The 27,211-nt window shown below is 41.0% G+C and overlaps 1 protein-coding gene and 2 long non-coding RNA genes across 4 annotated transcripts in view; 2 read left to right on the forward strand and 1 right to left on the reverse strand.

Moving 5' to 3' along the window:
* Positions 1–23,676, reverse strand: LOC121634041 (myosin-11-like). 2 transcript variants are annotated; one of them, XM_041976440.1, is made up of 44 exons: positions 23,524–23,676; positions 22,095–22,416; positions 21,192–21,362; positions 20,000–20,156; positions 18,462–18,489; positions 18,184–18,283; positions 17,269–17,295; positions 16,822–16,845; positions 16,620–16,712; positions 16,466–16,529; positions 16,271–16,369; positions 15,284–15,427; positions 15,057–15,152; positions 14,853–14,971; positions 14,619–14,771; positions 14,366–14,539; positions 13,816–13,989; positions 13,493–13,607; positions 13,221–13,414; positions 13,014–13,135; positions 11,352–11,421; positions 11,111–11,271; positions 10,914–11,022; positions 10,687–10,818; positions 10,118–10,324; positions 9,659–9,796; positions 9,459–9,582; positions 9,068–9,239; positions 7,790–8,002; positions 7,437–7,581; positions 7,139–7,345; positions 6,223–6,327; positions 5,983–6,135; positions 5,657–5,905; positions 4,396–4,608; positions 4,096–4,308; positions 3,740–3,901; positions 3,538–3,666; positions 3,214–3,302; positions 2,776–2,899; positions 1,995–2,203; positions 1,804–1,912; positions 1,552–1,724; positions 1–865 (listed from the first exon to the last, which is right to left on the reverse strand). In XM_041976440.1, the coding sequence occupies exons 1-44, from the start codon at positions 23,664–23,666 to the stop codon at positions 658–660; spliced, it is 6,333 nt and encodes a 2,110-aa protein (XP_041832374.1). In that variant the 5' UTR covers positions 23,667–23,676; the 3' UTR covers positions 1–657. The 2 variants fall into 2 exon arrangements, with proteins under 2 accessions (XP_041832374.1, XP_041832381.1); XM_041976447.1 differs by lacking the exon at positions 17,269–17,295.
* LOC121634098 lies at positions 6,662–19,437 on the forward strand. The gene is made up of 3 exons (XR_006009176.1): positions 6,662–6,711; positions 7,812–7,813; positions 19,412–19,437. It is a non-coding gene; the product is annotated as an uncharacterized LOC121634098 (long non-coding RNA).
* LOC121634094 overlaps positions 20,341–27,211 on the forward strand; it is a 20,265-nt gene continuing 13,394 nt past the window's right edge. The window contains exons 1-2 of the long non-coding RNA XR_006009173.1: positions 20,341–20,354; positions 27,204–27,207. This is a non-coding gene — a long non-coding RNA (uncharacterized LOC121634094). The remainder of the gene's footprint in view (positions 20,355–27,203; positions 27,208–27,211) is intronic.

Below are 27,211 nucleotides of genomic sequence, written 5' to 3' on the forward strand. Positions count from 1 at the left end.
TGTGTTTCATCAAATGTTTTATTAGATTAAGAAGTTTGGTTTCACTGTGTAAGCTGCTGCATTGTAGCTTTAAATGCTAGAACTAGATCATCCAGGTATTTATTATACCAGTCAAACTTCTGTTTTCCCAGCTGACATGAATGCAGCATGAACCTGTCCATTGAAAACTGAAATCTGGGATTTATGGAAGCAGAGTTAATAAAAAAAGAAGAAACCTGAAACATTTCCAACTTTATAACTCACTAGGATTTACTTAAACTAAACAAATCCAAGTAATTTGAGAGAAAGGTGAATACTCAAGACAAAACACGAGTCAATAAATGCAAAAACGTGAAGCTGCAGCAGAAGACTTTAAATCATTTATTACTGATTGACTGGTAAATCTTGATTTATCTTAAATAACTGAGCGTTTCAGTATAATTTTCCAAAGAAAAAATCTCACATTTAAGAAGCTGGAAGCATCATTTTCATGTCAGAAAAGCTTTGAAGTTATAAGTTAAATAAATAAAATCACAATTATTTGTTTTTATGTGATTCTTATCTGTTTGTTTAGAATAATTATTGAATTTATTGACAGACAAAAACAGAAGTATAGTCTGAATATTAGGAATTAAAAGTGTATAAATGAGTATGTTTGGAACAAAGTGTGCGGTCAGTCTACTCTTCAGGTGGGTAGGTGTACTCCTCCTCCTCCAGATGGGAGGTGTGGGCAGGAGGAGATGGGGAGGAAGGCTCGTCATCCTGCAGCTCTATGGAGTTCTCCCTGATCCTCCGGCTGACGCTGCCTCCCATTACTGAGCTCATGACGCTGCTGCCGCCGCCGCCGCTCCGGGGACTGCTGAACGCCACCTCCCCGCCGCCACGCCTGAGGAAAACCCCACACATCAGGAGGAAGAGAGGGAAGTAGAGGAAGAGGAGGGTTTGCTGCCAAGCAAGATTAAATCAGAAAAAGTTAAAGCCCCTGAAATTTTAAAGAAATAAAACCCCGGCTGAGGAAGAGGAGGAAGCTCTGAGGACACATCAGGTGTGTCTGAAAACAGGTGAAGCAGGACATGAAAGGAAAAAAATGAAAAATAACATCACAACTTTTCTCTTTTCCTTCTTACGCAGAAGCTAAAAATGTGCAGGTTTAAGTGTGAAGGCTAAAAGCTGGATTAGATTTATTTTGTATATATATGTATATATATATATATATATATATATATATATATGTATGTATGTATGTATGTATATATGTATGTATGTATGTATGTATGTATGTATATATGTATGTATGTATATATTAGGTTAATGTTTTCTGAAGGGATAATTAATTAAATGTTAACATCTTGAGTGTGTACTTGTTTTTCTTCGCACTAAAACAAAGGAAAAAATGAGGATTTGCCCGTCTTTATAGTTATTAAACTGTTATTTCACTGGTATAGCCACAGTCTCATGTTTAGTCTCCATGTAAATAATGTTCCCATAAATCTGTGAACTTACACATGAAACCTATGATTCAGAGCTTAACTGGGACCAGTAAAACTGTTAGCTTGACTGGACTTTTGTTACCTCAGTTTGCTCCTGAGTGAAGACACGTCTCTGTTGAGGGTGTCGTTGGCCTCCGTCGCCTCGTCCAGCTCCCTCTGGAGTTTCCTTCGGGCGGCGGCCGCTCGCTGCGCCTCCTCCTCCACCTCCTCCAGCTGGTGCTTCAGCTGCTTCACCCTCACATTGCTCTTCTCCGCCTTGAACAGACAGAATCAGAAAGTAAAACATTGTTTTTGATTTGGTGGGTGCCTCCTGTCCTCCATCTTTATCCGTCACCTGGTCTTTGAACTGCTGCGCCTGCTTCCTCTCGTCCTCCAGCTGGATGCTCAGATCCTTCAGCTTCTTCTCCTTCTGACGCAGATTCTTGGCGTTGGCCTGCCGCTCTCTGTAAGCCACACAGTGCAGTTTGGTATCAGGGTTTTTTTTTCTTTTCTTTTCTGTTTGTCAGAGCTGGAATTAAAGGTTACCTGCTCTCCACCTCCAGCTGCTCCTCCACCTCTCTGAGTTTGGCCTCCAGAGCAGCGATGGTGGACTTGAGCTTGGAGCGGCCCTGGCCCTCCAACTCCTGCAGTTTGGCCTTCAGCTCTCGGTTTTGTCTCTCCAGCTGCTGCCTGGATCCCTCCCTGCTCTGAGAGGAAGATCTCTCTGCTGCCAGCTCTGCTCCCAGCTGCTCCACCTTCACCACCACAGACAAGACAGAACAAGAAAAGAAAAAGTTAGTGCAAGATATTTGGAAAATATACAATATTTGCTTTTATATTAAATTAAATTACAAGTATTTTATTAATCCCCCGATGTATTGTAAAATGTGTTAAAATAGAAAATGTAAAAAGTAAGTTTATTTACTTTATTTAAAGTCAATACAACAATACATTTACAATAATGATGAGAGAAATGGTATTCAAACTCATCTGGTCATCCCTCTCTCTGTGGTGGTGGGACGAGTCCAATACAAACTTTAAACAAGCTCAAACGTGCATTAGGGACGTGGTCACAGGTCATTTCACAACAGAAACTCTGGTACCATGTCCCCCTCAGGACCCCAAAAATGCAAGATCAGATTGACCTTTTGATGATTGTGAGTCAGTTTTGGATGATGCTGAGCTCAAGATGGGGGCAGTTTCGTGTTTTTTGCTGCACAAATACTGTTATTAGAAACAATAAAATATAAAAGGACCAGAATATGAGGAAGGAGGCTCCTGCTGCTTCGCTGGTTGGAAATGAAGTTCAACATCAGGTTGAACCTACCAGCTGCTGGCTCTTCCTCAGCCGCTCGTTCAGGCTCTCCACGTTGGCCTGCTCCTCCTCCAGCTCCTCCTCCAGCTGGCTGATCTTCGTCTCCACACGACGCTTTTCATCAGACAGCAGTGACCTGAAGAGGAGGATCGAGAAATAAAGAAACTCAGATTACAGAGCCACAAGTCTTGTTTTCATCCTGTAAGATTCATTATCTCAATAATTGAATTCAATCATTTTCTGTTAATTCTGCTTTCTGTTTTCTACAGGTACCATCTGATGAAAACATGTATTGGACTGTTAATCTAAAGAGCAACCATTAAACTTTTGAATGCTGCTGGTTCTTGATGGATAATATTTACAATTCACTGAATCCGCAGGAAGCAACGTGTCCACTGGAACTCAAGCTCATCACCTAAACTTTACATACTGAAACCCGATAAAACCCACCTTCCTGAAGAGTTACTGGCCAGCTCCTCGGACAGCTCGTCCCTCTCCGTCTCCACCTGCTTCCGAGCTCTCTCAGCTGCTGCCAACATCTGGACAGATGAAGGAGTGATAACATCAGGAAGGTGAGAAACATCTAAAGAACGGATCTTTTTATCTGAAACAAAATCGTTTCAAGGAGCTCCCGTTGAAGTAAAACTCAGTGCTGCTTGTAGTAAAATTCTTCCCCATTATCTGGAGTTATTGGTGGGGTTTGTGGGCAGTAAACTGTCTTAAGCTCCAGAAAACAGATGCATCTTGAAAGTATTTCTTTGGGAAAAGCATCACCTCATGCAGCTGGAGGATTTCTGCCTCCATGGTCTTGGATCTACGCTCAGACTCCCTGGCTGAGGCGAGGACCTCCTTCTGGGCTGCACGAGAGTCCTCCAAGTCCCTCTGAAGCTCCTTCATCTGCCCCTGTGAAGACATTTAAAAAATGTCTCTTCTTTGTAAACATAAACAAAAAAAAACAGTAACCGTGTGTTCATACCTGGATTTTGCGAAGCTGCTTGAGCGCCTCATCGCGCCCCCTGCTGCTGGTCTCCAGCTGGTCCTCCATGTCCTTTAGCTCCCCCTCCAGCTTCTTCTTCCCGGCTGATGCCTGACTTCGCTGCTTCCTCTCCTCCTCTAGCTCTGCCTCCAGCTCACGCACCTGAGGAAGAAACCACAATCCACCTGAAAACTCAGATTGTAACCAAATGTGGGTTAGTGCATTTAAAACTCCTTTGAAACCTTGTGCTCATCTAATTTTCTCTTATATATATATTCTTCATTTTAGCTACATTTAACAGGTTGTATTGCTGTTAAGAAGAAGCTGACATGACAGAAAGTGTGATCAGACTCCACCTGTCTCAGGAGCTGCTTCCTCTTCTCCTCTCCCAGCTCCTCACGCCCCTGCAGCTCCCGCTCATGCTGCACTTTGAGAGCCTGACTGTTGACCTCCAGACGCAGCTTGGCATCCTCAGCAACCTGCAGCTCATCCTCCAGCTCCTCCATCTGTGTCCTCATCTCCTCTACGATGGCCTCCAGGCTACGTTTTGCCTTCTCCAGGTCATGGACCTGATCAATAATCAGAAAATACATCCAGCTATCTCTAAAATGCTCATCTCAGAAGGTTGCATTCATTTTTCAGATGCTGTTGCTTACATTCTTTCCTACGTCATCTTTGGAGCTGATGAGATCCTCCATCTCAGCTCGGAGCACCTTCATGGTCTTCTCTGCCTCCTCCCGAGATACCTGGATCTCCTCCAGCGCTCGGGTCAGAGCTAACACCTTCGTCTCCTTCTCCCTCGCCTCTGCCTCTGCTCGATCCCGCTCCTCTGCAAACTTAGAGGACACACCTCGTTCCTCTGCCAGCATCTGATGACCGCAAGAAAGGAGATCAGAGATGAAGGCTTGAAGATAATTTTATCATTCCTCTCTTGTCATTTAAACTTTCTTCTTTATCTAAAGTTAATATCTACTTTCACTGCATGATAGTCTTCCAGACAAACAAAAAAGAGCCTCGGCTGTTAATTGAAATGTGCAAATATAAGTGTAAATAGAGCACATACGCCAAAAACACAGTTCTAAGGAGCTTGAAAGTGAAAATTTGATTTGAGCAGCTTTATTCTCCAACACAGTTTGAACCTTTCTTTAGGTAGTCTCCAGGAATAGTTCTCCAGGATCCTTGAAGAACTTTCCAAAGCCCTTCTTTGGATGTTTCTGCCTTCAGGAGCCTTTTTTCCTCCTGAATGATTCATAGTCAGAGTTAAGTGACAGTCATCCATCTATTATCTCAGACTGGATCGGCATGGCTCAGTGGGTAGAGTGGTCATCCTGTAGCTCAAGGGTTGCCAGTTTTGATCCTGGCTCGGCAAGCTCATGTTGAGTTGTACCTGAGCAAGACACTCAGCTTCCGCCATCAGTGCGTGAATGTGACGTATATGTAAAGTGCTTTGGATAAAAGCACTATATAATACAGACCATGTACCATTTCTGTCTAGTCACCTACTCCATTTCCCCAAGGCATTTCTAAGCCAAGGAGTCCTGGAAACACCTTCCCCAAGGAGGCATCCAGAAGGTATCTTGAACTGATGCCCAAACCACCTCAGTGGGATTCTCTCCATGTAGAGGAGTAGTAGCTCTACTTTAATGAGGAAGCTTATTTCAGCTGCTTGTATTTCTGATCGCAATCTTAAGGTCACTACCTGCAGATGATGACCACAGGAGAGAGTTTAACCATAGACTGACTGGTGTTAAATAGCTTAAGGACTGGGCTGAGTGAAAAAAAGCAGCTAAAATAAAAACTTCAGAAAGCTGCGGAACATTTGATGAAGACCACTTTAGAAGATTACAACCAAATCTAGATGATCAATAACATGAATCTCTCTCTAATCTCCTCTTTGACCGCCAGATTTGTCCAGACCTGATCAAACTTTTTCTGCTTCTTTTCCAGGTTGGAGACGAGCTGCCGTTGGCTGTCCAGGTCCACCAGGATGTCCTCCAGCTCCTGCTGCAGACGGCTTCGGCTCTTCTCCAGCTTGTCGTAAGCTGAGGCCTTCTCCTCGTACTCGCTGTTAGCCTCCTCCAGCTCACGCTGCAGACGCCTCTTCCCCTCCTCCAGCAACTCCACCGTCCCCGACAGCTCATCCAGCTTCTTCTTGTGGTCAGACAGCTGACAGAGGGTGGACAACGACAACATCAAGAGGTTTTTATACACTCTACATGTCTTCTCATGTCTGAGTTACCAACCTGCATGTTGAGGCTGGAGACCTGCCTCTCCACGGCCCGTTTGGCCTCCGTCTCCTCCTCCAGCTGTTCCATCAGACTGTTCCTCTCCTCTTCCATCTGACGCAGACGTCCAGACAGATTCAGTTTCTGACGTGTCTCCTCAGACAGCAGCTCCTAAGCGAGTAAAGAGCTGGTAATTTAATTTTGTCCATGGATAAATGAGAGTATTTAGCAGTGGTGTGTCTTTGGGTGGACCCTCACCTGTGTGTCCTGAAGTTGAGAGGACAGACTGGAAAAGTCTTTACTCAGTTTGATGTTCTTTCCCTCGGCTTCGTTCAGCAGACCTGTCACACTATCCAGTTCCACCTGGAAGGGAAGAAGAGAATTGTTCCACTTGACAATTTATAATCCAGTAGCCTGCTTTCCATGTCAGAATATCCTTTTTAGATGTGTTAAAATCATAACTTCTGGACCACTACATTCCTTTCAGCATCATCTGGTACTGGTAGGCCATCCATGATGGTGGAACTCATCTCTTTTTCTTCACAGTTCCTTACTCATACATTGAAAATGTTCAGGTTTAATTATGAAGAAGTTGGATCAAAGCAGAATTATTGGTTTTAAACAGTGTATTATTTGTTTGTACTGTCACAGGTGGAATCTATATTTATTAACCATTTTATTAGATATATCTGTTAAATTGCTTGTTATCACAAATATCTAATCAGCCATTCACATGGCAGCAATTCAGTACGTTTAGTCATATAGAGATGGTCGAGATGGCCTAATGAGGTTCAAACTGAGCATTGAAATGAGGAGAAAAAAGAATTGTAGTGCCTTTAAATGTGGTATGGTTTTTAGTCTGAGTATTTACTAGGATTTTTACACACAGCCATCTCTAGGATTTACAGAGGATGGTCTAAAGAGGAGAAAATATCCAGTGAGAAGGAGATTTTCATCATAGATGTGTAGCTGACAAATCTGCAGCAACTGTGTGATGCTGCCATGTCAATATGGAGCAAAATCTCTGAGGAATGTTTCCAACACCTTGTTAAATCTAACAGCAAGAATTGAGGCAGTTCTGGAGGAAAAAAGGGGATCCAACCCTGTATTACAAGGTGGACCTGATAAAGTAGCTGGTGAGTAGATGCAGTGCTGACATACTTTAAAGACTCACATTCATCTTGGAGACTCGCTCCCCGAGTTCGTTCCTCTGCCTCTCGCTCTCATTAAAACGTGAATTTAGGTCGTTCAGTTGACCTTCTACCTTCTTCTTCTTGTGTTCCACATCCTGTTTGGCACTAGCAAGAGATCTCAGGTCAGCACTCAAATCTGCTGACTCCTTTTCCAGAGCTTGTTTGGCTTTCTCCAGACCAGCCCTCACCTGGATGGAGAGAGATGGTGCTGAATGAGTGAAAAAGATGAATATTTAAGATTTTAGAGTCCACTACACTGAAAATGGAAAGTGAGCTGACTCTCTTGGCCTGCTCCAGCTGCTCAGTGAGCTCCTCCACAGCCTGGTTATGTTTCTGTCTCAGGTCCTGGATTTGGGTCTCATGGCTCCGGCCCTCATCTTCCATAGCTTTCTTCAACATGGCCACCTCTTGCTCTCGCTTTGCCCTGCCAACAGCATTTGCAGTCACGTAAACTTTTATGCAGATGACACTCTTCTTTATAGTTTAGTCTTGGAAAGGAACTTTGTGCCATTTAATGTCTGCCTTTTTTCTGTAGACTGGCTCTAAAGTTGGCAGCTAAGAACAAAGACAATCATACATAAAAAAAGGTTAATTAAATGGCATAAACATGGAATATGTCGTCTCTCACAAACCGTAGTTCCTGCTGGGCAGCAGTGGTGTCCAGACTATCTTCCAGCTCGGTCCGCAGAGCGTTAAGCTCCTCCCCGAGGTCCCGTCGAGCTGCCTCAACCTTCCCCCTCGCCAACCTCTCTGCTTCCAAATCCTCCTGCAGCTCCGAGATCAGCGCCTCCAACTCCCGAACCTTCTTCACCGCTGCCCCTCGCTGACTGCTCTCCTCCTCCAAACTGCACTCAAAATATTAACTTGTTAGGTGAACATAAGTAAGCAAATTTTTATTTGTAGAGCACCTATCAAGACAAAAATCAGAAAGAAGAAATGATAAACTCAAATCAAGCTCCTGGGTGGCCTAGCAGACCAGACCTAGCTGGATGGCTGAAATTTTCCAAGCACCTGAGAAAGATGTGAATCTTAAAATCATCATGGACTTTAAAAGAAATATACAACCGAATATCTTTAGCATAGCAGTGATAAGAGACATCATTAACAGAGGTTAAATTATACTAAAGATGGAGCAGATATAAACGAAACAGAAAAGGCCCCAAAATTGCTTGTGCGACACCACAGAGAACCTGAATTTAATAGCAACCACAGAAAATGATGAGGTTAAGACTAACATTAGTAACAGAACATTCTCCTGAATCATGTCAGAATGTCATTGGAGAGATTTCAAGGTCCCAGATTTAGCCCAATAAGTAGTTAACAATATAAAAAGACCTATGTATAAACTCAAATAAAAAATAGAGTACTACAACAACAAACCTATAGCAAACGCAATGCAGAGGAGATGAAGTCTGATTGGCCACTGGCCTGTTTTGCACACAATATATCATATTGCTCCTGGTTAAGTGCATAGTAAAGTGTTCATTCAGGACTGAAGGGTATATGGTAGGGGGATACGGTGGTTGGACTAACCAAGCTAATTTACTAGCAGTAACCCAAATACATAAAGTTGACCCAGAATATTTACATTAATTTACTCAACTTAATTCTTTCAAATTAAATTAAAGGATTTCATTTAGGTGGAAATTATTTCCATAATTCTATTAAGTTCACATACGGGGTTTTTTTTTTTTTTTCAGCATAACATCATAACATGCATGCATGTTATACTAAAATAACATGATTTAAAACAGCGATCATGTAACAGACAGTGTGTGGTCACGGAAAAGGTTTGTTGGGAAGAATAAGATTAAGACTGGAATTCCTTTCTTCTAGTTCTGACCCTAGACATATGGTTGGAGGATAAACATTATCTTTCTGATTACAACTTGCAGTAAATTCCCTCTCACCGGGCTTGCGTGGCCTGGAGTTCCTCTTCCTTTGCAGCTAGCTGAGCTCTGAGCTCGGCTAGTTGTGCCTGCAGGTCAGCATGCTGCTCCTGTAGGTCAGCCACTTCCGCCTCCACCTTCCTCTTCGCCTTCTCCATGTCCTGGCGAACCTTCTCCTCCTTCTTCAAACGAACTGAACATGCAGGGTGACATTCAGTTTTTATAGAGGGTTTATGTGAATATTGTCATACTACTCTTTCTCAAAAACACCTTCTGTGCATCTGCTTTCTGTATTAACAGGAGTCTGTGCTACATCTTTATGTTGAATTTCTGATTCAACTAGTAGATTTTAAAATTCAGAAAAAGATCATCTCATTAAATTGCTACAAAAGACATGATTTAAAGTACTGACCTTCCAGGTCGGAGATCATGGACTCATGTTTGCTCTTTAGCTTTGTCAGATTCTTGGACTTCTCCTCCTCCTCGGCCAGGTTTGAGCTCATGTCAGCCATCCGCTCCTCCAGAAGCTTTCGCTCCTGAAAATGAAGACATGAAAGCACAAGTTCATAAAGTCTTCTGCCACAGCAGTCGACAACGCTGCGCATTTGATACCTTCTGCAGTTTGTTGTTCTGGTCTTCCATGAACAGGATGTTCTCGTCCAGTTTCTTCACCTTCCCCTCCACAGCAGCTTTCTCCAGCTGCAGCTTCTGTCGAGCGTCCTCCTCTACTGCGATGTGGGCCTCCATCAGCTGAATGAAATACAAATATGTAAAGTCCTAGTAAAACAAAGTCAGGGATCTTTAGGGAAACGTGTTATATGTGTAGCTTCTTTATTATAACAGTTTTTCACCAGTTTTCAGGATTCATAAAAATCCTGAACAGAAAATGTTCAGGGTTGCAGATGATGCAGATTAATGAAATGATGAGGGAAAATTTGGCTCTAAACCATTATTTGTTGTATAATTTTTCTTTTTTAAAAAAATTATTTCACTAAACAATAAATTCTAAAGTTTTTCCTGGAAAATAAACATTAGAAATAATTGTACTAGATAAATAAAAATGAGTAAGACCTGTAGTTGCTGCTCCATGTCCTTCTTCTCCTGCTGCAGGGAGATGCTCCGCTCCTCCTCTTCCTCCAGCCGGGCTTCCATCTCATGCAGAACCTCCTCCAGCTCCTGCTTCTTGGCCTCCAGACGCACCCTCATCTCCTCTGCCTCAGTGTACAGCTCCGTCTCCGCCTGCAGCTTTGACTCTAGCTGGGCCCGCTCCTCAATCAGCTGCAAACAAAAGCCCATCATCCCTCCAATGGTTTGCTTTTTAATGTAAAAAGATGTTTCAGGTTGTTTATTTGTCAGATGTACATGGCAGTGAAATGCAGTCGTACATGCATCTGAGGCTGTGCGCACCCATTTACCACTAGCACAAAAACCACAACACGGTAGTAAACTTAAAAAGACACTGGCCAGTGTCACTACAGGGTAGAGTTCACAGCTCCTCCTGAGTCTCTCTGTGTTCGCCTTAATGAGTCTTAGGCACCGGCAAACAGACCGTTGTTAGGATGATGAGAGTCTCTCATGATCCTGTTCACTCTGGTTGTTGAATAAAATGTGAATAGATGTGAATTTTTTTTTTGTTTTACCTGTGTGTGTTTCTGAGTGATGTCCTTCAGTTGGGCCTCAGCCTTGACCGCCACCTCTTTGGCCGCCTTTAGCTCCTCTTCCTTCTGACCCATTTCCTCTTCTTGTCTGGTCACCTGCAGTAGTGGCTTTACCTGAACCCCATCAAAAAAAAGAAAAAAAAAACAAGCTTAATTTTAGAGTAAAGAAAGGTGAAAGCAGCCGCAGGTAAGAGTAAGCTTTGTATAACCTTAGTGAAAAGCCTCCACCACTGCCAGTTCTTTAGTTTGAGATAACATGCGCAGTTCCTTTGGATGACCTTCATGGCACTCAGCTGCTGCTGACGTTTACTGAAAGCCCTGATAAATAAGAAGGAGAATGAAATGTAAGTCTTCTTAAGCCGGCTAGAGGATCCAAGATGAACCTCCTCTGATGTGTCTGTCTTACTTGCGGCTCAGGAAGCCTCGCGCTTGAGCCTGGAAGGAGATGATGACAACCGTCATTTTGAGGTCTCGCTCTTCCTCTAGCTGAGCCAAAACTCCCGTCCTGAAGAACATCTTACTCTGACCGATGCGATACAGGTTGGGGTCCAGATCCAGATGCTTCACCTGAAGACAAGAGAAGGAGTTTGTTGTTGTTGTTAGTTGAGTCTGATAAGAATTGAAGTGCATATTTTCATCGTGCTCACCATCAGACAGCATGCTTGTTTCCCGTCCATGAAGCCTTTAGGGATGGCGTTGGCAGCCAGGATCTCGTACCTGCAAACAAAACATCAGCCTCCATCACTTTCCTTTAAATTCAAACAAACATCCACTGCACTTCTGCTAGATCTATTAGACCAACAGGGAAATTGAATGGGCCCAGTTCTGAATGAGTTTGAATCCTACTTGAAAGTCAGGAACTCAATCAAACTGATACATCAATCTTTATTTATACAGCACTTTTTATATATTTTGCTGCTTAGTGCTGTACAAAAATAAAAATAAAACAAAAAGGTTTCTGTGTCAAGTCAGCCTGACCCACCCACACACACAAGGAAGGACTATCTTTAGAAAAAACAGAGACCTAAAAATGAACATCAAAACCAAACCATAAAAATAAGTACAAGGAATAAGTAAAATAAAGTAAATTAGTAAGTTCAATAAAGTAAAAAAATAAAACATTCAAAATAAAGTTGATAGAAGCAGAACAAAAGATAGTGAATAAAAAAATTGCATAAATCACATCAGAAAATAAATAAAAAGAAATTAAATAAAATTGATAGGGCATTACTAATAACAGGAGTAGGACTACAAAAACTTAATTCTTTATTTTTTTATTATTTATGGGCATTAAAATGCATAACAGGGTAAATCAACTTAAGCTGAAAAGGTGAGTTTTCAGTCTGAATTAAAAAATCCAAGACTTTGCTTCCATCAGGTATTCAGGAACGCTCTTCCATAGGACCATGGTGGCTATAAGCCCTCTCACTCTAAATTTTGGTTCTTACCAAATATCAATCAAAAAACAAACAGGAAGATAGTGCAGAGACTTTAAAATTGGAGTAATGTGTTCTCTCCTCCTGGTCCCGGTCAGAACTCTATCTGTAGGAGCTGTAGGGGATGCTATGGTTTTCTTGGATAGACCAGAAAGGAGAGCATAACATTACTTTGTATTAGATGGTAACTATAGATATAATCAAATATTTCGTGTGCAATTGCCAAGGCTCCATGTTGGACCTCCTATTCTTCAGCATGCTCCCACTAGGTCCTATCATGGAAACAAACCAAAAATATGATCACAGTTTTGCTGATGACATCAGCACATTGGGTTGTTTTATAAATGAAATGTGCTAAACAAATAAATTTGTCTTGCCTTACTCTAAACTAGGGGTTATAAAAATGTTAAAATACAGTTTTTATATCACAGTGCTGTGAACGATATTACTGTCAGACTTTACAAGAAGGTCCCAAAGTTTCACATTTCTCAGCCTCCGTGGGTACCGAAGAGGAGAATTCATCTCAGTACCTAACCTCAGATTTTATGAGGAACAATGAAGCTTTCTTCATAGCCACAGACACTGGAGTAGCTCTTTACCATCTCAGAGATACTGGAGGAAACTGGAAAAGCAGAGTGGGCTTTGTCGCAGATTCTGTTTAGAAACTGTGGTAGTTTTTGCCACGGTCTCTGGGTGTTGGTTTAGTCTTTGCTTGATTTCTGAATCAACTGCATCTTTATTTTTTTTGTTTACTAGTTTTCCCCTTGTGTATAATGTTAAATTTATTTCCTGTTCAAGTGAAAACTGCTCCTTGTCCTGGTTTTCTTTTGTTCATCACTGATGCCTCTGAACTTAAACAATGATCCTCCTCACCTCTGCCTGAACTCTTGGAACACGATGCGGTTTGGAAATCCCTGCCTGCAGATCCGAATGCCCTCCAGCACCCCGTTACACCTGAGCTGCTCCAGCACCAGGTGGGAGTCCATCTTACCAGCCTGCAGCAGAGCAGCAACAAACTGAATGTACAGACCAACTGTGACACCAGCCTGCAGACAGATGCAGATAAAGACCACCTCTCACCCTCTTCTCGTGGTTGGGAATGATGCAGCGGACGAAGTTGGGCTGCGTGTTGTGCAGCGTGGTCATCAGTTTACCCAGAGACTCTTTGTACAGCTGACCCACCGTGCGAAACATGCCTTTTTTGGACTTGGTGGAGCTCGGCACAGAGCTCTCAGACATTTTGGTGATTGTATCCAAACCCACAACTCGATCCACTGAAAGTAAAGATTTATATATCTTATAACCATGGATTTACATTTAATGTGTGTTTAAGTGTGTTGTGAAGAACACACCGTCTTTCCAAAGGTCCTGGATAAAGTTGCTGGAGGAGTTGTTGAGCAGAGCCGTAACATTATCATTCAGAGGATCCATGTTCTTCGTCAGCCAGCTGGCTGCATTATAATCCACCTGGAAATAGAAGAATTATGTTGTTCTGGTTTAGAACAGCTGGACAATGCCGTCACTAACAAGTGTTACTCAAACAGAAAGGAATTTTTTATTCAGGACTATTATCAGAGGCGGATAAATCCTTATTTGCTTCTCCAGCTGGTATTTACACCAGTGTTTCAGTTACTGAGATTGTTGTCAGTTTCCTGAAGCTTCCAGTGATCCTCACCTTTCCGGCGTAGTGCAACACAGAGAACATCAGTTTGTCTTTGTGCTGTTTTGGTTTGGAGAACTTCACGTGACCTGTGTGGGTGTTCAGCAGCTTGTCTACGAACGACATGTCGGTGGCTTTGGGGAACCAGCACTCCTCATCCAGAAGGGCCAGGATGCCTGGAGGGTTGTTCTGCAGGGCATCGAAGAATACAGAAGATCATTGCTGGAAAGTTATCACTGTACGGATTTACTGTTAAAGTTTGTTTTGAATTAGGGTGAGAAGTTTTAAATGAACTTAAATTACATTTAATTGACTTTATTTATAAACTAAATGTAATTTACTTTAATTCAAATATATTTTTAAATAAAAATTTATTTATTTTTCTTGGGAGAATGTTGCACCAAATAGTTTATAGGTGATTACTAACTGCAGTAGTAGGATACAAAAACTTAAAGCTTAATTATTTTTGGCCATAAAAATGCACATCTGAACAACACTGAGGGATTCTTTACGAGGATGTGCATGCAACAATTGAAACACATCATGTGTTTGCGGTTGTGCTGACCGGCCTCTCGATGAGCTCGATGCAGGGCTGCAGATCGAGGCCGAAGTCGATGAAGTTCCACTCGATGCCCTCCCTCTTGTACTCCTCCTGCTCCATTATGAACATGGTGTGGTTGAAGAGCTGCTGCAGACGCTCGTTGGTGTAGTTGATGCAGAGCTGCTCAAACGAGTTGTCCTGGAAACGAGAGGTTGATGAGCCAAAAACGATGGGAATATAACTGAACAAAAACGCACGTCGGTCACGAAGAATTCACCTCAAAAATCTCAAAGCCAGCGATGTCCAGGATGCCCAGGAAGGATGCAGACTGTCTCTTACTCTTGTCCAGAGTTTTGTTGACTCTGGCTAGGATCCAGAGAAACAGACGCTCGTACATGGCCTTAGCCAGAGCCTCCACTGCAAAGTCAACCTGAAGATGGTGAAGGAATATTAAAGGAATATTGTTTGATTTCTGTGTTTCTTCATTGATGTTTGCTTAGTTTTCCAGTACCTGCTGCTTGGTCTGAGCCTTCTGCACCACCTCCCTCCCCACTTTGATCCTGGGCGTGAGGATAGCTCGGGTGAAGTCGGTCACATTGATGCCCTGCAAGTGGCACACCTTCTGGGCCGCTGTGATGCATTTGTGATACATGTCAGAGAAGGTATGATATAAATTTACAGAGCTTGTGGAGGTGTTTTTTTCTGAATGGTTTACCGGTGTTGTCGGGCATGGTGGCCTGCTCACTGTTCCTCTCCTTCTCAAACTTGATGTTGCCCAGCTGGAGCACAGTGGACACCACCTTCAACATCCCTGCAGAGAACAAGAGCAGCCAAGGAGAGGTTTGAAGATGAAAAGTTTCTACATGTGTTCTCACTAAACACTGAAGGCTTAATAAAGCGATAAGTGAAGGAATTCAGCAGGATTTGAAAGGATCTCTGTACCTAATCTCTCCTCCTCGGTGAAGCCCATGATCTCCATGGCCTCCAGAGTCTCTTCAAACAGCTCGTCGTCCTCCTGGCCGGGAATTTCAACATGACCCGCGATCAGGAAACGATAACTGCCGAAGTCCTCCAGCAGCAGCTCCTCTACAATGCAGAGTCATCATCAGAGAACTAGATTTCTCTCATCTGTGACCAGGAAATCAGTTCCCATCTTCCATCTTTGACTGATTATTTCTGCTTCAGCATCCTCACATCTCTTCCTCGTGTTTCTCTCACACAGGGCTTTTACTTTTACTTTAACCTCATCTTCATGAGACCCACCTGTACAGGGGAAGCACGAGATCCCGAAGATCTTTGTAGACAGCAGGAAGTAGCAATGCTAACATGTAGCATAGCAACATGATGGGGAGAAGCTCAGCTAAAAGACTCTACCAAGCATTGGCATCCAAACCAAACACAGTTCAAACCCGAAGCAATTATATGGGAATGTAAGAAAAACGTGAGAACAGCACTGTTCACTGTAGAGCTTCTGATAATTTCACCGCTTCAAGCAAACCACACAAACAAGGTGTCATATGAAATCAGAGACTCTGCTGATTCCAAAGATGTCTGTCTCATCACTGTAGGACAGAAACTCTGGAGCTAGCAGCCAGAATCAGAAATCATGTCTTACTTTTGCTGTTTTGTTGTGAAAAGTTTTATTACATTAATGAATTTTTAATTATTACTATTTTTATTTTAAATTATTATTATTTATTCTTTTTCTCTACACTGTCCTGTCAGCTGTTGCCTATTTGTTTTTCACTTCCCTGAAAAAAAAAAAAAAAATACAAGTATTAGAAAAACAAACATGTCTCAGGCATTTCATGAAGACCTGAGGAAACTGTCAGCTGACCGTCTCCTGTCAGCTTGTTAGAAAACAGCTGTAAATAGGCTAATTCTTAGATGACGCTTTAGAAAGAAGTAAGTTTTCCCAGATTTTCTCACCCCTCATCTTGTCTTTGGCTCCTGCCACCATGTAGTAGAAGATGTGAAAGGCTCTCTCAGTGTTGGCCTGACGAATGCAGCGCGACTTCTCCAGCAGGTCTGATCAGGGCAGGAAGAAGTTAAGCTGAAAACCAGGTGATTTGTTATTTCTGATTGTGCCTTATGTTGTTCAAAATGGACAAAAGAAAAGGATACAGGTGTCGATAGTTGCTCCGACAAGAAAGCCGGTCACGTCAAAGTTGAGTTTGATGAACTTTCCCTGTGGATGACAGCAGCTGTATGAAACCTCACTGTGGAAACTTCAGCATCGCTGCTGGATTTCTTTCATTTATTGGATGAAAACACTTACAAACCGCGAGGAGTTATCATTCTTGATGGTCTTAGCGTTGCCGAAGGCCTCCAAGATGGGATTAGCCTGCAGCAGCTGCTTTTCCAGCTCTCCCTGCAGCCCAAGACTAGTTTATGTGTCTACCTCTACACAGATTACATACATACAACTGCAGCTGTTTAAAAATAATGTATAAATGTGTCTGCATGGGGTTTGTACTCACATAGGCCAGAGATCCTGACTGCTGCTGGAAGGAGAATAAGGCAGACAAACAGCTTATAAATCATTAGAATTTAATGCTTTCCATCAGATTCTGCAGGTTCTTTTTTCTTTCTTCCCCAGAAAAAGACAGTCCATTTACATTTTCCATAAAATTGCCTCCCCATCTGACAGCTTGCGATGCATCAGAGCAGCAGAGTTCAGGGGTCAAGCAGCTATAAATCCTGACTAAACAGACAGCAGATAGTTCACCGCTGGAGGAAATGAGCTGAATAGGAGCAGCTGTAACTCTCAATCAGTGTTACAGAGGATTTGTTGGAAGATAGGAAAAATACAAGGGCAGCATTTTCTATAAAATGTTTGTTTTGAACTATTAATCTTTATTCAGATTGATATGAATAAAACAAAAGCCTGAGCAGCAGCAGAAGCACTAACTACAATCTGTCCTCACCTTGGCCCCAGCTGCAGCAACTGAGTCCTGTCGTGTTCAGCAGAATTATTATTTTCTATCTATTCACAGGTTTTCTGACTATTTCATGACACAACAATTCTTAAAATTTCATTAACTTTGTTATAAGATCATGCTTCAAATACCATGGAAGAAAGAAACCACACTTCAGCTCAAAGGTTTTCATCAGATGAGCCAAAAGTAGAAACAGTTCTTCTACTACTTCCTGAGGTATTAAGGAGGTAGCAGCCAGATCCTGCTACTAGAATGAACGTGACTCATTGATCATCATCAGTGGTAGCTCCTCTACAGCAGTGTTTCTCAGTCCCTACGCTGCATGTTTTAGATGTTTCTAACTCCAGCACTTCTGATCCAGCCTCAGTTAACTGCTCATCAAATTCTTTGCAGTTTTTCTTCGCACAGGTGCTCTTGATGATTGTCTGCTGTGTTTTCTCAGAGATGTCTCATTGCTAAATTTGAATTAAGTTTGCCTCAGTGATAAACAGAAAAAAGAAAATACAGTGATCATTTTTATAAAGTATATTATACAATTATGATAATATATTTAACAAATATTTTATAAAATACATTTAAATAAATACAAAGTAAATATATTTAAAAACAAAAAAGAATCATTGCACGTGTCTGTAGAAGTAAAATGTGACACTTTTTTCTATTAATGCATGCATGAAAGGGTTATTGCTGTGAAGGTGCTTCTAGAAGCTGTTGAACCATAGACTGGACTTCATTAAATAACTTCAATGGGATGTCTTGTTGCTCATCTGAAGATGGATTTACCTTTTTTTATTATTATATGGTAAACTTTAGAATTTAAAGAGGAAATAATTTATTTTTCATACAACTCTCTGGCTTGAAGCCTCAATCTTTCACACCTCTCCAAAAAGCTTCTCTACTCACAGGGTTGATGTCCTTCTTTCCCTTGTGTGAAGATGCGACGACCGCCAGGTACTGAATCACCTTCTTGGTGTTTTCTGTCTTCCCTGCTCCAGACTCTCCTCTGTGTGACACAGCATATATGTCAGTGCATGTTTTCTTTATAATCTGATGATTTATGGATAAAATGTTTCATTTTAAGTGCTATCTCTTGTGCACTGCCTCTCTTTAGTGACGATTCATGCTGAAATGCTCTGAGGAATGTGATGGAAAAAGTTAAGGACTTGTATGTTTTGACTCACGTGCAGAGAATAGACTGATCCTCACGGTCTGTGGAGAGAGAATAATGAGAGATGTTTATGTGTGAGGTGGCACAAGAGCAAACATCTCTAAGATTAGCCTCCACTGCTCTGATGGTCTAAAATTAGCAGGTGGATGCTGAGCTCTGTAGCTGTAATCTGGTCTCATGGCTCCATGTAAGGTCATTCTGAGGCTGAGTGGAAAGAACAGAGGTGCTCAGAGGTCACCGTCTACGTACCAGACGGCACGCTCTGAGGCTTTGGTCAGGGCTTCTCACGCCCACCAATCATCTCATCTGGAGGATTTATATGATAAACAGCTGCAGCTGGGTTTGACTCACTGTTTCTTCATTAATCAGATCCATCTTCTAGTAGCAGGTCAGACCCCGTACACCTTCATAACTGCCTTAATTCTTGGTGTCATAGATTGAACAAGGTGTTGGAAACATTCTGCAGAGGTTTTGCTCCATATTGACATGACAGCATCGCACACTTGCTGCAGGTTTGTCGGCTGCATCCATGATGAGAATCTCCCGTTCCACCACATCCCAAAGCTGCTTTACTGGACTGAGGTCTGGTGACTGTGGAAACCGTTGGGGTCCAGTGAACTCATTGTCATGTTCTAGAAAGCAGTTGGAGATGATCTGAGCTTTGTGACATGGTGCATTATCTTGCTGGAATTAGTATGTTTACACCTCTGTGACAGGATATTAAAGGATATTCTTTCAGATCACGCCTGTATTTGAGGCACCAATATATCAACACCAAGAGTTTAAATAGCAGATTTAAATGTTTGAGGGACTTAGTGGTTTCAGGACAGGAAAACTACAAAATCTGACTAACGTTGTTTGACAAACTACAGATAAAAGAAACTGTCTGGTCTGCACTCCAACCAGGTCCACCTGTTCAGCTGCTTGTTAATGCAAGTGTCTAACCAGCCAATCACATGGCAGCATGTAGTCATGAAGACATGGTGAAGACGACTTTCTGAAGTTCAAACTGAGCATCAGGATGAGGAATAAAGGGGATTTAAGTGACTTTGAACGTGGCGTGATTGTTGGTCGTAGATATTTGCGTTACAAGCAGTTAAACAGGTGGAGCTAATAAAGTGGCCGACGACTTTATCCAGACATGAATGTACGAACAAATTCAGAGGCAGGTAGAAGATGGAAATGCAAATTTGCTTTATCAGTTAAAGTTTTGTCTTATCACTTTGGTGGTCTTTGTTAGTTTTCTCTAAGTAATACTGTCTGATACATAAAATATTCATGTGTTTTCTATATTTGATGAAGCAGTTATTGATCTGTCCACAACTCAGTTTCATGACCTGCAGACTTCCTAGTAAAGAAGACATGGATGTGACTAATACCTCATCATCATAGTTGAAAAATAGCTGTTGCTTTTGGACCTGAGTGTGATGCATAACCATGCATGTTGAAGTCTGTCATGTTTATAATAAGTAGATCTACACAGTGTGACATACAGTATTTCTCCAAAGCAGGCTAAATATTATGTGTTGGAGTTTATTTAAGCTGAGTTACCCTGTAACATGTTCCTGTAGGCGTTGTCCGTGATGGAGTAGATGTGTGGCGGCACCTCGTGGCGTTTCTTGCCCTTGTACATCTCAATGATCTTTTCCGAGTAGATGGGCAGCATCTTGTAGGGGTTCACCACCACGCAGAACAGACCTGAGTACGTCTGGGAAATGAAGAAACTGACATTACTTTACATTATCTCTAAACTCCATGAGTTTCCAGGATCCAGGACCAACAGGAAACTCATTTTATATGTGTGATGAAGAAGGTTAAAGGTGCAGCATGTAACAAAATCAAAAGTCAATGACAGAAAAATAATGTATAAAAAAATAAAAAACAAAATGTTTATCTTTTTTTATGAGTTTATGAAATGTAAACTTTTAAACCAGTAAGAAATAGAAATAATTTTTGGTATTTCTGTAGTAGTTCCATGGTACAAGCACAGTACGTCGGGAATGATATTTTACTTCTTTCCTGCATGAATGGGGTGGAGCTGGAACGGATCCTGACAGGGAAGCCAACTTTGATTCAATACCTGCTTTGTTCGATAGGTGCTAGCACAACGTTTGGGATACATATCGCCCTAAATGAACCATAGAAAAAGACAGTTTACATGTACATAACGCTGAAGTTGTTATTTCTGCACCTTCTGTCAAAATAGATGCATAAACATGGATTACAATTTCTACATCCAGCTCCTTATTTGACTTTCTAAGTCTGACTAATTAAACCATAAGCTGTTGATCCTTCTAGAACATCTTGAGTCTATATGAAGAGCACAGTCTCATCAGAAGCCTTTTCCACCTGAATGTTTTCTCCATCTCGCCCTCCGGAGTTTATAAAGATCCTGATGTTTAGTCATGCACTGATTTTAGCTTATGTAGTTTTCTTTATGTTAGACCTTAAAGTGTACACAGATTTCAATGTCTAGCTATTTTTTTTTCTCCAAACACACTGTTTTGTGTTGATTTGCAGCTGGTTGTCTCTTTCTGTTTGAATGCATTTGCCTTTCAGACTTTGTCTGCGATGTTTCATTTAGCCTCTCAGATTCTCTTTCCTGTCTCACCTCACTGTTTCATATCAATTCAGTAAGCTAAGACCAAATATCTTCTGGTTGGATTGGGGAAGAGCTACCGTTTACAGAAAAAAATATATAATTTAAATGTCTTTCTAAGCTGAAATGAGGGATATTTCTCACATAGATCAGGCTGGAGAAGTATCTCTCACGCAGGTTGTGCAGGACTGAAGCTTCGTTGAGGAAAGTGAGGGCGGCCATGTCTTCCACTTTGCTGAACTTGGGCGGGTTCATTTTCTGGACGTCGTCTTTGTTCACCGTCACCTTCTGACCGTTGGAGAGCTCCACCAGCACCTGCAGCAGAGCAGCAAGAGAAATTCCAACCGGTTCAATGTTGGTTCACATCCTACAGCTCTGTGCAGTGTCACTTCCATTACAGAAAAATCACATGTAGCTCACATATGGATGACATGTTCTTTACATGTTCTTCTCAAGAAAATGTTCCTAAACCACATGTGGTCCACATGTGCTTCACATTTGCACGTGTATTTGAAAACATGTTCCAAATCCACATGTTTGCATATGTGAAAGCACACGTACATGCAAATATTCTTCAGGTGTGATCCACATGGGCTTCACATGTTTGAACATGTGGATCACAAGAAAATGTTCCAAAGCCATATGTTTGTACACGTGGACCAAATATGAAGTGCATGTGCATGCAAATGTGCTTCACATGTGATCCACATATGCTACAAATGTTTTCACATGTTGACCACATGTTTGCACATGGGGAACACACACGCTCCAGGTGTGTTTTTTCTGTAAGAGTTGACTTTAAGATGAAAATTATCATATTCTGGAGATTTTAATGACCAGAAGTTGTGAGAGGCTCTAAAGAGAGGAAAACTGCTATATAAGTACTTGTTTATGTTTACACATCAGTTTCACCCAAATTAGATTTTAAACCAGTTGACAGATTATATAATAAACACATCACAAGCGATATTTTTTAGTTATTAATTAAAACTACAAACAGTTACATTGGCAACCTGAGTTGTCTTTATTTAGTGACATCATCAGTACCTGGTCGCCCTTCTCCTCCGTGATGCTGGCCGGCTCAAAGCCCTCCCTTTCTGATGACACCCATACCATCTTCTTGGCCGCCCAGTCGGCTTGGGCGACCCCGCTGTTGCGGAAGTCATTTTCCAGGAAGAGGTACTTGCTCTCATCAGCAGCCTGGTCAGCCATGTTGGAAGTATCAGGGCTGTCAGTTGGATCAGAAGGTGGGATCTCAGGTGGTTCTGAAGTAAGCGAGCTGGTGTTTGAGTCGTTGTTGGCAACTGCGTCTTCCTGTTGAGCAGCAGTGGAGGTTGAACTGACCGCTGACCACGGTTTGGATTCTAGTCTGTGGATATCATACACAGGATGCCAGACATAAAAAGTCAATTAGAACATGCCTTTTGTGCATAAAAATATTAAACTTATGTCTTCAAGCTTCTAGTTTTGTGTATTTATAACTTGCAATCAGTGATAAATAAATCCCATTGATTCATGTAAGTATTCAAACTAACACCCTTCTTTGGAGTGGAACCATTTTAACATTATGTGATGGGTCAACACATAATTTTAAGTGAATTTGGAAGCTACCATAAAATAAATAAATAAAACTGAATTTCTCATAATGTTGGACGTTTGCAGACTAGATATCAGATGCATTTGTGCATTTTTTTATGATTAACCCTCACATATGGTCCTTCACAAGGCAATTATAATCTGTCTCCTGTCTGAAAAGACATACCAAAATAAATGAAGTATATCTTCTATAATCTGGTCTCTAGCTCTCTCGACATGAGATTACTACAGAAGTGTCTGAATCAAGATATGTGTTACTATGTCAGAGTAAATTAACTTTAAACACAGTAGTAAATTTAAATGGTTACATCATCCTTAAAGGAAAGTAGAGGAAGCTTTAAAGTGGACCGTGCTGTTCTCATGTTTTTTGTTCCCATATAATTGCTTGGGGTTTTAACTGTGTTAGATTTGGATGCCATTGCTTGGTAGTCTTTTAGCTGAGTTTTTCCCCATCATTTTGGTATGCTATATGTTAGGTTTGCTGTTTCCTAGCATGTGCAAACATCTTCTGGACTGTAGAATCATATACTTTAACACTTCCACCAGCAAGCTTTGATCTGAACACCATAACAATTTTGTTTGTAAAGAGCAAGACTATACAAGACATCAACCTGATGGTGAACACCCGACTTCTAACAGCTTGGTAAAACCTGTTGAACTAACTGTGCGGATGTTTCAACAGTCACATTATATCCTCACGAGCATCAATAAAACAGACACATCAGCTCATGCTTTCTCCACCCACCTTCCTCATTCTGTGACTCAAACTGCTGCCAAATGCTACACAGATAATTTACATTTAGTTTAAGCGAACTGTCCCTATCGTTACTGCTGATAACAACCTGGGCACATTTACCTCACTTTGCATCGAGCTACTTACTCACTTATCCTGGTCTGTGGCTCTTCCTGTGGGTCACAAGGCTGCATTGACCTCTTATTGAACAGCAGGCAATAAAACATGAAAAGCAGCACACAGATAACTCCTATAATCAAACAGGTAAGCTGCCATGCTGGGATGCCCATGTTTGGCTAACCCTGTGCTCCTGGTAGCTTGGTAGCCCAAAGAGAGATGCTAAGGACTTAGCTGGGACATCACCTTATAAGGTGCAGCAGCTTATGTGTCCAGCCAAGCTTACCGTTTACACCAAAATGGTGACATGTCACGGGACACATCCATCTGTGGCTGTAGGCACATGGAGCAGGTACATGGGCACAGATCAATATGCAAATGCAGCGTTCAGTACCATCAGGGATTCAGGTCGAAGCAACAATGTGTTAATTCTAATTACACTCAAATAATGGGTACATTTTTTTTTAATTTAGCAGGAATACCAGAAATATATATTTTTTCCAGCATGTATAGTTATTTAAAGAACATAAGTAGACTTTTTAATTACTCAAGCAGGTAATTTAAGTTGAATTATCTGCATGAAGCAGCTATAACAACCTGTTTATTTCTATTAAAGTAGCTGGATTTCAGCTGGAAATAAAAGTGTTCATACTCACCACTCAGGGTGCCGGCTGAACTCCAGGGAAGTGAAAATATCATGTAAGGTGTATGAAGCAAAGGTGATGATGATGATTATGATGATGATGCCCTTCGTCCTCCACACTATTTAAACCAGCTGGAACACCTGGGGTGGAGCAGCATGCACAACCCGCCTCCTTTCCAAAGCTAGCAGCACATTTACATCCAGCCAATCAGATGAGGTTGAAATGGTTGAGGTTGCGTTAGTCTGGCTTCAAATGACGAGCTCTGTTCTCAGAGCAAACTACCTTCTTATTCTAATTAATTTCAGTACAACATGTTTTAGCTCAAAAAGAAAATTTAAGCTACACATAAATATAAAATATGTAAAGTCTTTGTATATTCAACAGCCCATCAAGAGTTAAAATCAGCTCAGTATCCAACATCTGGATTATCAAAATACATTATAGTCTGATGTCACATGCATATACTAATAGTAGAAATAATAATGGATTTGCTATTCAGTGCATAATAAGGGTTGAAAATATGTGAATATGGTCAAATTATTGTGTTGCTAATAGAATATGATTTGATTAAATATACTAATATGCACACAGTTATATTAAAAATTTATTTGAGATCTCTCATAGCCTGTACTGATTATAAGGAAAAAAGAACTTTTTTGAAGGTTAAATTGCCCCGATGTGAATGAATTAAACTTTATTGTCATTGCAGCAGGCGCAATGAAATGTTTATGTAACACAAAAACTACTAGTTTATACACACTTCAGCCTTCACTGGATATCAGTTAAATGTTTGATATAAATACAAAACGAGCCTAATAATGCTGGAATTTCATAGAATTTCACATTTATTTTAAACTAATTTCATTCTTAACCAGTTTTAATAAAAACTTGGGTATCATGCTCAATATATTTGTAATTAAATTAACTCTTTTGAGGTAGATCTACTAAAAAGGCAACTATGTGTGGGCCCAAATCTATTACTAACATTTATTAATTCTTTTAGCCTGTATGAGTTCCTCCAGTTATCCCGAACCACTTGGTTGGTTTGTTGATAAAATGTTTACAGGCTAATCAAACTTTAGTGGAGAACAGCATTCAGTGACTTCATCCACACAACTTGAGACACAAATAAAGCCACTTCTGGTGCTATGCATGGCTGTTTAGAAAGATGCTGTTGACTTACATAAACATGGTTGTAAGCTTATCACAAATATCTTACTTTAATCTTCAAGGTGCACCAGTGAACTTGGCAGATGTTCTCACTTTAATGCCCCCTACAACGGTTAATTCAGCATCTATCTTACATCCTGTCTCTTTTCTGAGCCCTCTCCAGTCAGTTAGTTAGTCTAATGTTGATCTCTTGCTCTGTCTTTCTTTTCCTCTGTTGCTCCAATAATGACCTCTTGCATTTCTTTGCTGGATTACCCACATAGACACTCATACAACTCTGAGTTCTGTCATCTGCAGAAATACTCTGATGACTCAGCAGTTGTTGGGTGTATCAGTGATGGACAAGAAGCAGAGTACAGAGAACTGGTTGGTCAGTTTGTGAAATGGTGCGGTGACAATCATCTCATCTTGAATACCAAGAAAACAAAGGAGATGATTGTTGACTTCAGGAGGAACAAGAACACACATAGAAGTGTTTCCATCATGGGAGAGGAGGTGGAGGTGGTGGAGGAATACAAGTACCTTGGAGTTCAGCTGGACAACAGACTTGAGTGGAAAAGCAACACTGAGTACATTTACAAGAAAGGTCAGAGCAGACTCTACTTCTTAAGGAAGCTGAGATCTTTTAATGTCTGCACCAAAATGTTGCAAATGTTCTACAGGTCTGTTGTTGAAAGTGCAATCAGCTTTGCAGCAATCTGCTGGGGCAGCGGCATCAGAACCAGAGACTTGAAAAGAATTAACAAACTGATCAAGAAAGCCGGTTCTGTGCTTGGAGTAACTCTGGAGCCGCTGGAGTTGATCATCAAAAAAAGAATTCTGTACAAGCTGACGAAGATAATGGAAGATCCTTCACACCCTCTACACAACGCCGTGACGAAACAACAGAGTGTGTTCAGTGGGAGGCTTGTTCAAGTCCGATGCAAGACAGAGAGATACAGAAGATCCTTCCTTCCAGCAGCTATCAGGCTGAAGAACAAAGCCCTTAATTAATTAATGTGATTGTTTTACTAAAAAATTACTACTACTACAATATTGAATTTCCCTTTGGGATTAATAAAGTATTTTTCATTCATTCATTCATTCATTCATTTCATTTCATTCATTCATTCATTCATTCATATGTTGATTTCCAGTTGCTGGCATGTGATTTAATGCTGTAAAGCAAAACACAGCTGTCACGAGATTCCCTGGGCTGAAAGGAAAAATGTTGAAAAATGTGATTTCTTAGCCTTGGGATGCTGCAGGGCAACAATGACTCCAAGAATGTGTATAAAGAATGTCAGTGTGCCATTAAAATGAGTCAAAACCACAGAGTTTTAAGGTTGAAAACTTATGCAGTTTTGCTATGTAGTTATGTAATGAGTTATGTAAGGAGGTCAAATTTTGGCCCAAAGTTTAATAAAAACATTAACAATCAAAAGATAATGTGTATCTAGATTTTATGAATCTATGTAAACCCATGTCTGCTGCATGTTTCACATCAGTGACAACCTCAATACTATGTTTAAAGTCCGAAAACCAAAAGGATTTGCTCTAAACCCGGCTAGCTGTTATTAGCAACAGAAGCAAACAACTACACATTATGATTTATTTTGTGCTTACTAACACTAGCAACATGTTCTCTGATGGATTGGACTATTTTTTCTAATGCATACAACAAGACACATCTATTAATCAACTGCAGTTACCACCATTTTATGCAAAGGCCAACCATATTGGATTTGCAGACAAAAATAAAATTCTAACTTCTATATTCAGATAGAACAAACTACAAATTCAGTATTTTGTCATTGCCTTGATAGTTTTGGAACATGACAAAAGTATGTTAGCTATTTAAGCTTAAAGTATATTCAGTATTGCTACTGCTATTCTAAATGAACAGCAACACATCAGAAAAGTTT

Source organism: Melanotaenia boesemani, chromosome 2, assembly GCF_017639745.1.
Source record: "Melanotaenia boesemani isolate fMelBoe1 chromosome 2, fMelBoe1.pri, whole genome shotgun sequence".
Taxonomy (NCBI): Eukaryota; Metazoa; Chordata; class Actinopteri; order Atheriniformes; family Melanotaeniidae; genus Melanotaenia; species Melanotaenia boesemani.

Coding starts and splice junctions, on each gene's coding strand:
- LOC121634041 (XM_041976440.1), bottom strand. CDS start 23,666: ATGGGCATCCCAGCATGGCAGCTTACCTGTTTGATTATAGGAGTTATC. Junction 18,284..18,461: donor GATCAGTCTATTCTCTGCAC/GTGAGTCAAAAC, acceptor TGTGTCACACAG/AGGAGAGTCTGGAGCAGGGA. Junction 866..1,551: donor TCACTCAGGAGCAAACTGAG/GTAACAAAAGTC, acceptor GGTTTTCCTCAG/GCGTGGCGGCGGGGAGGTGG.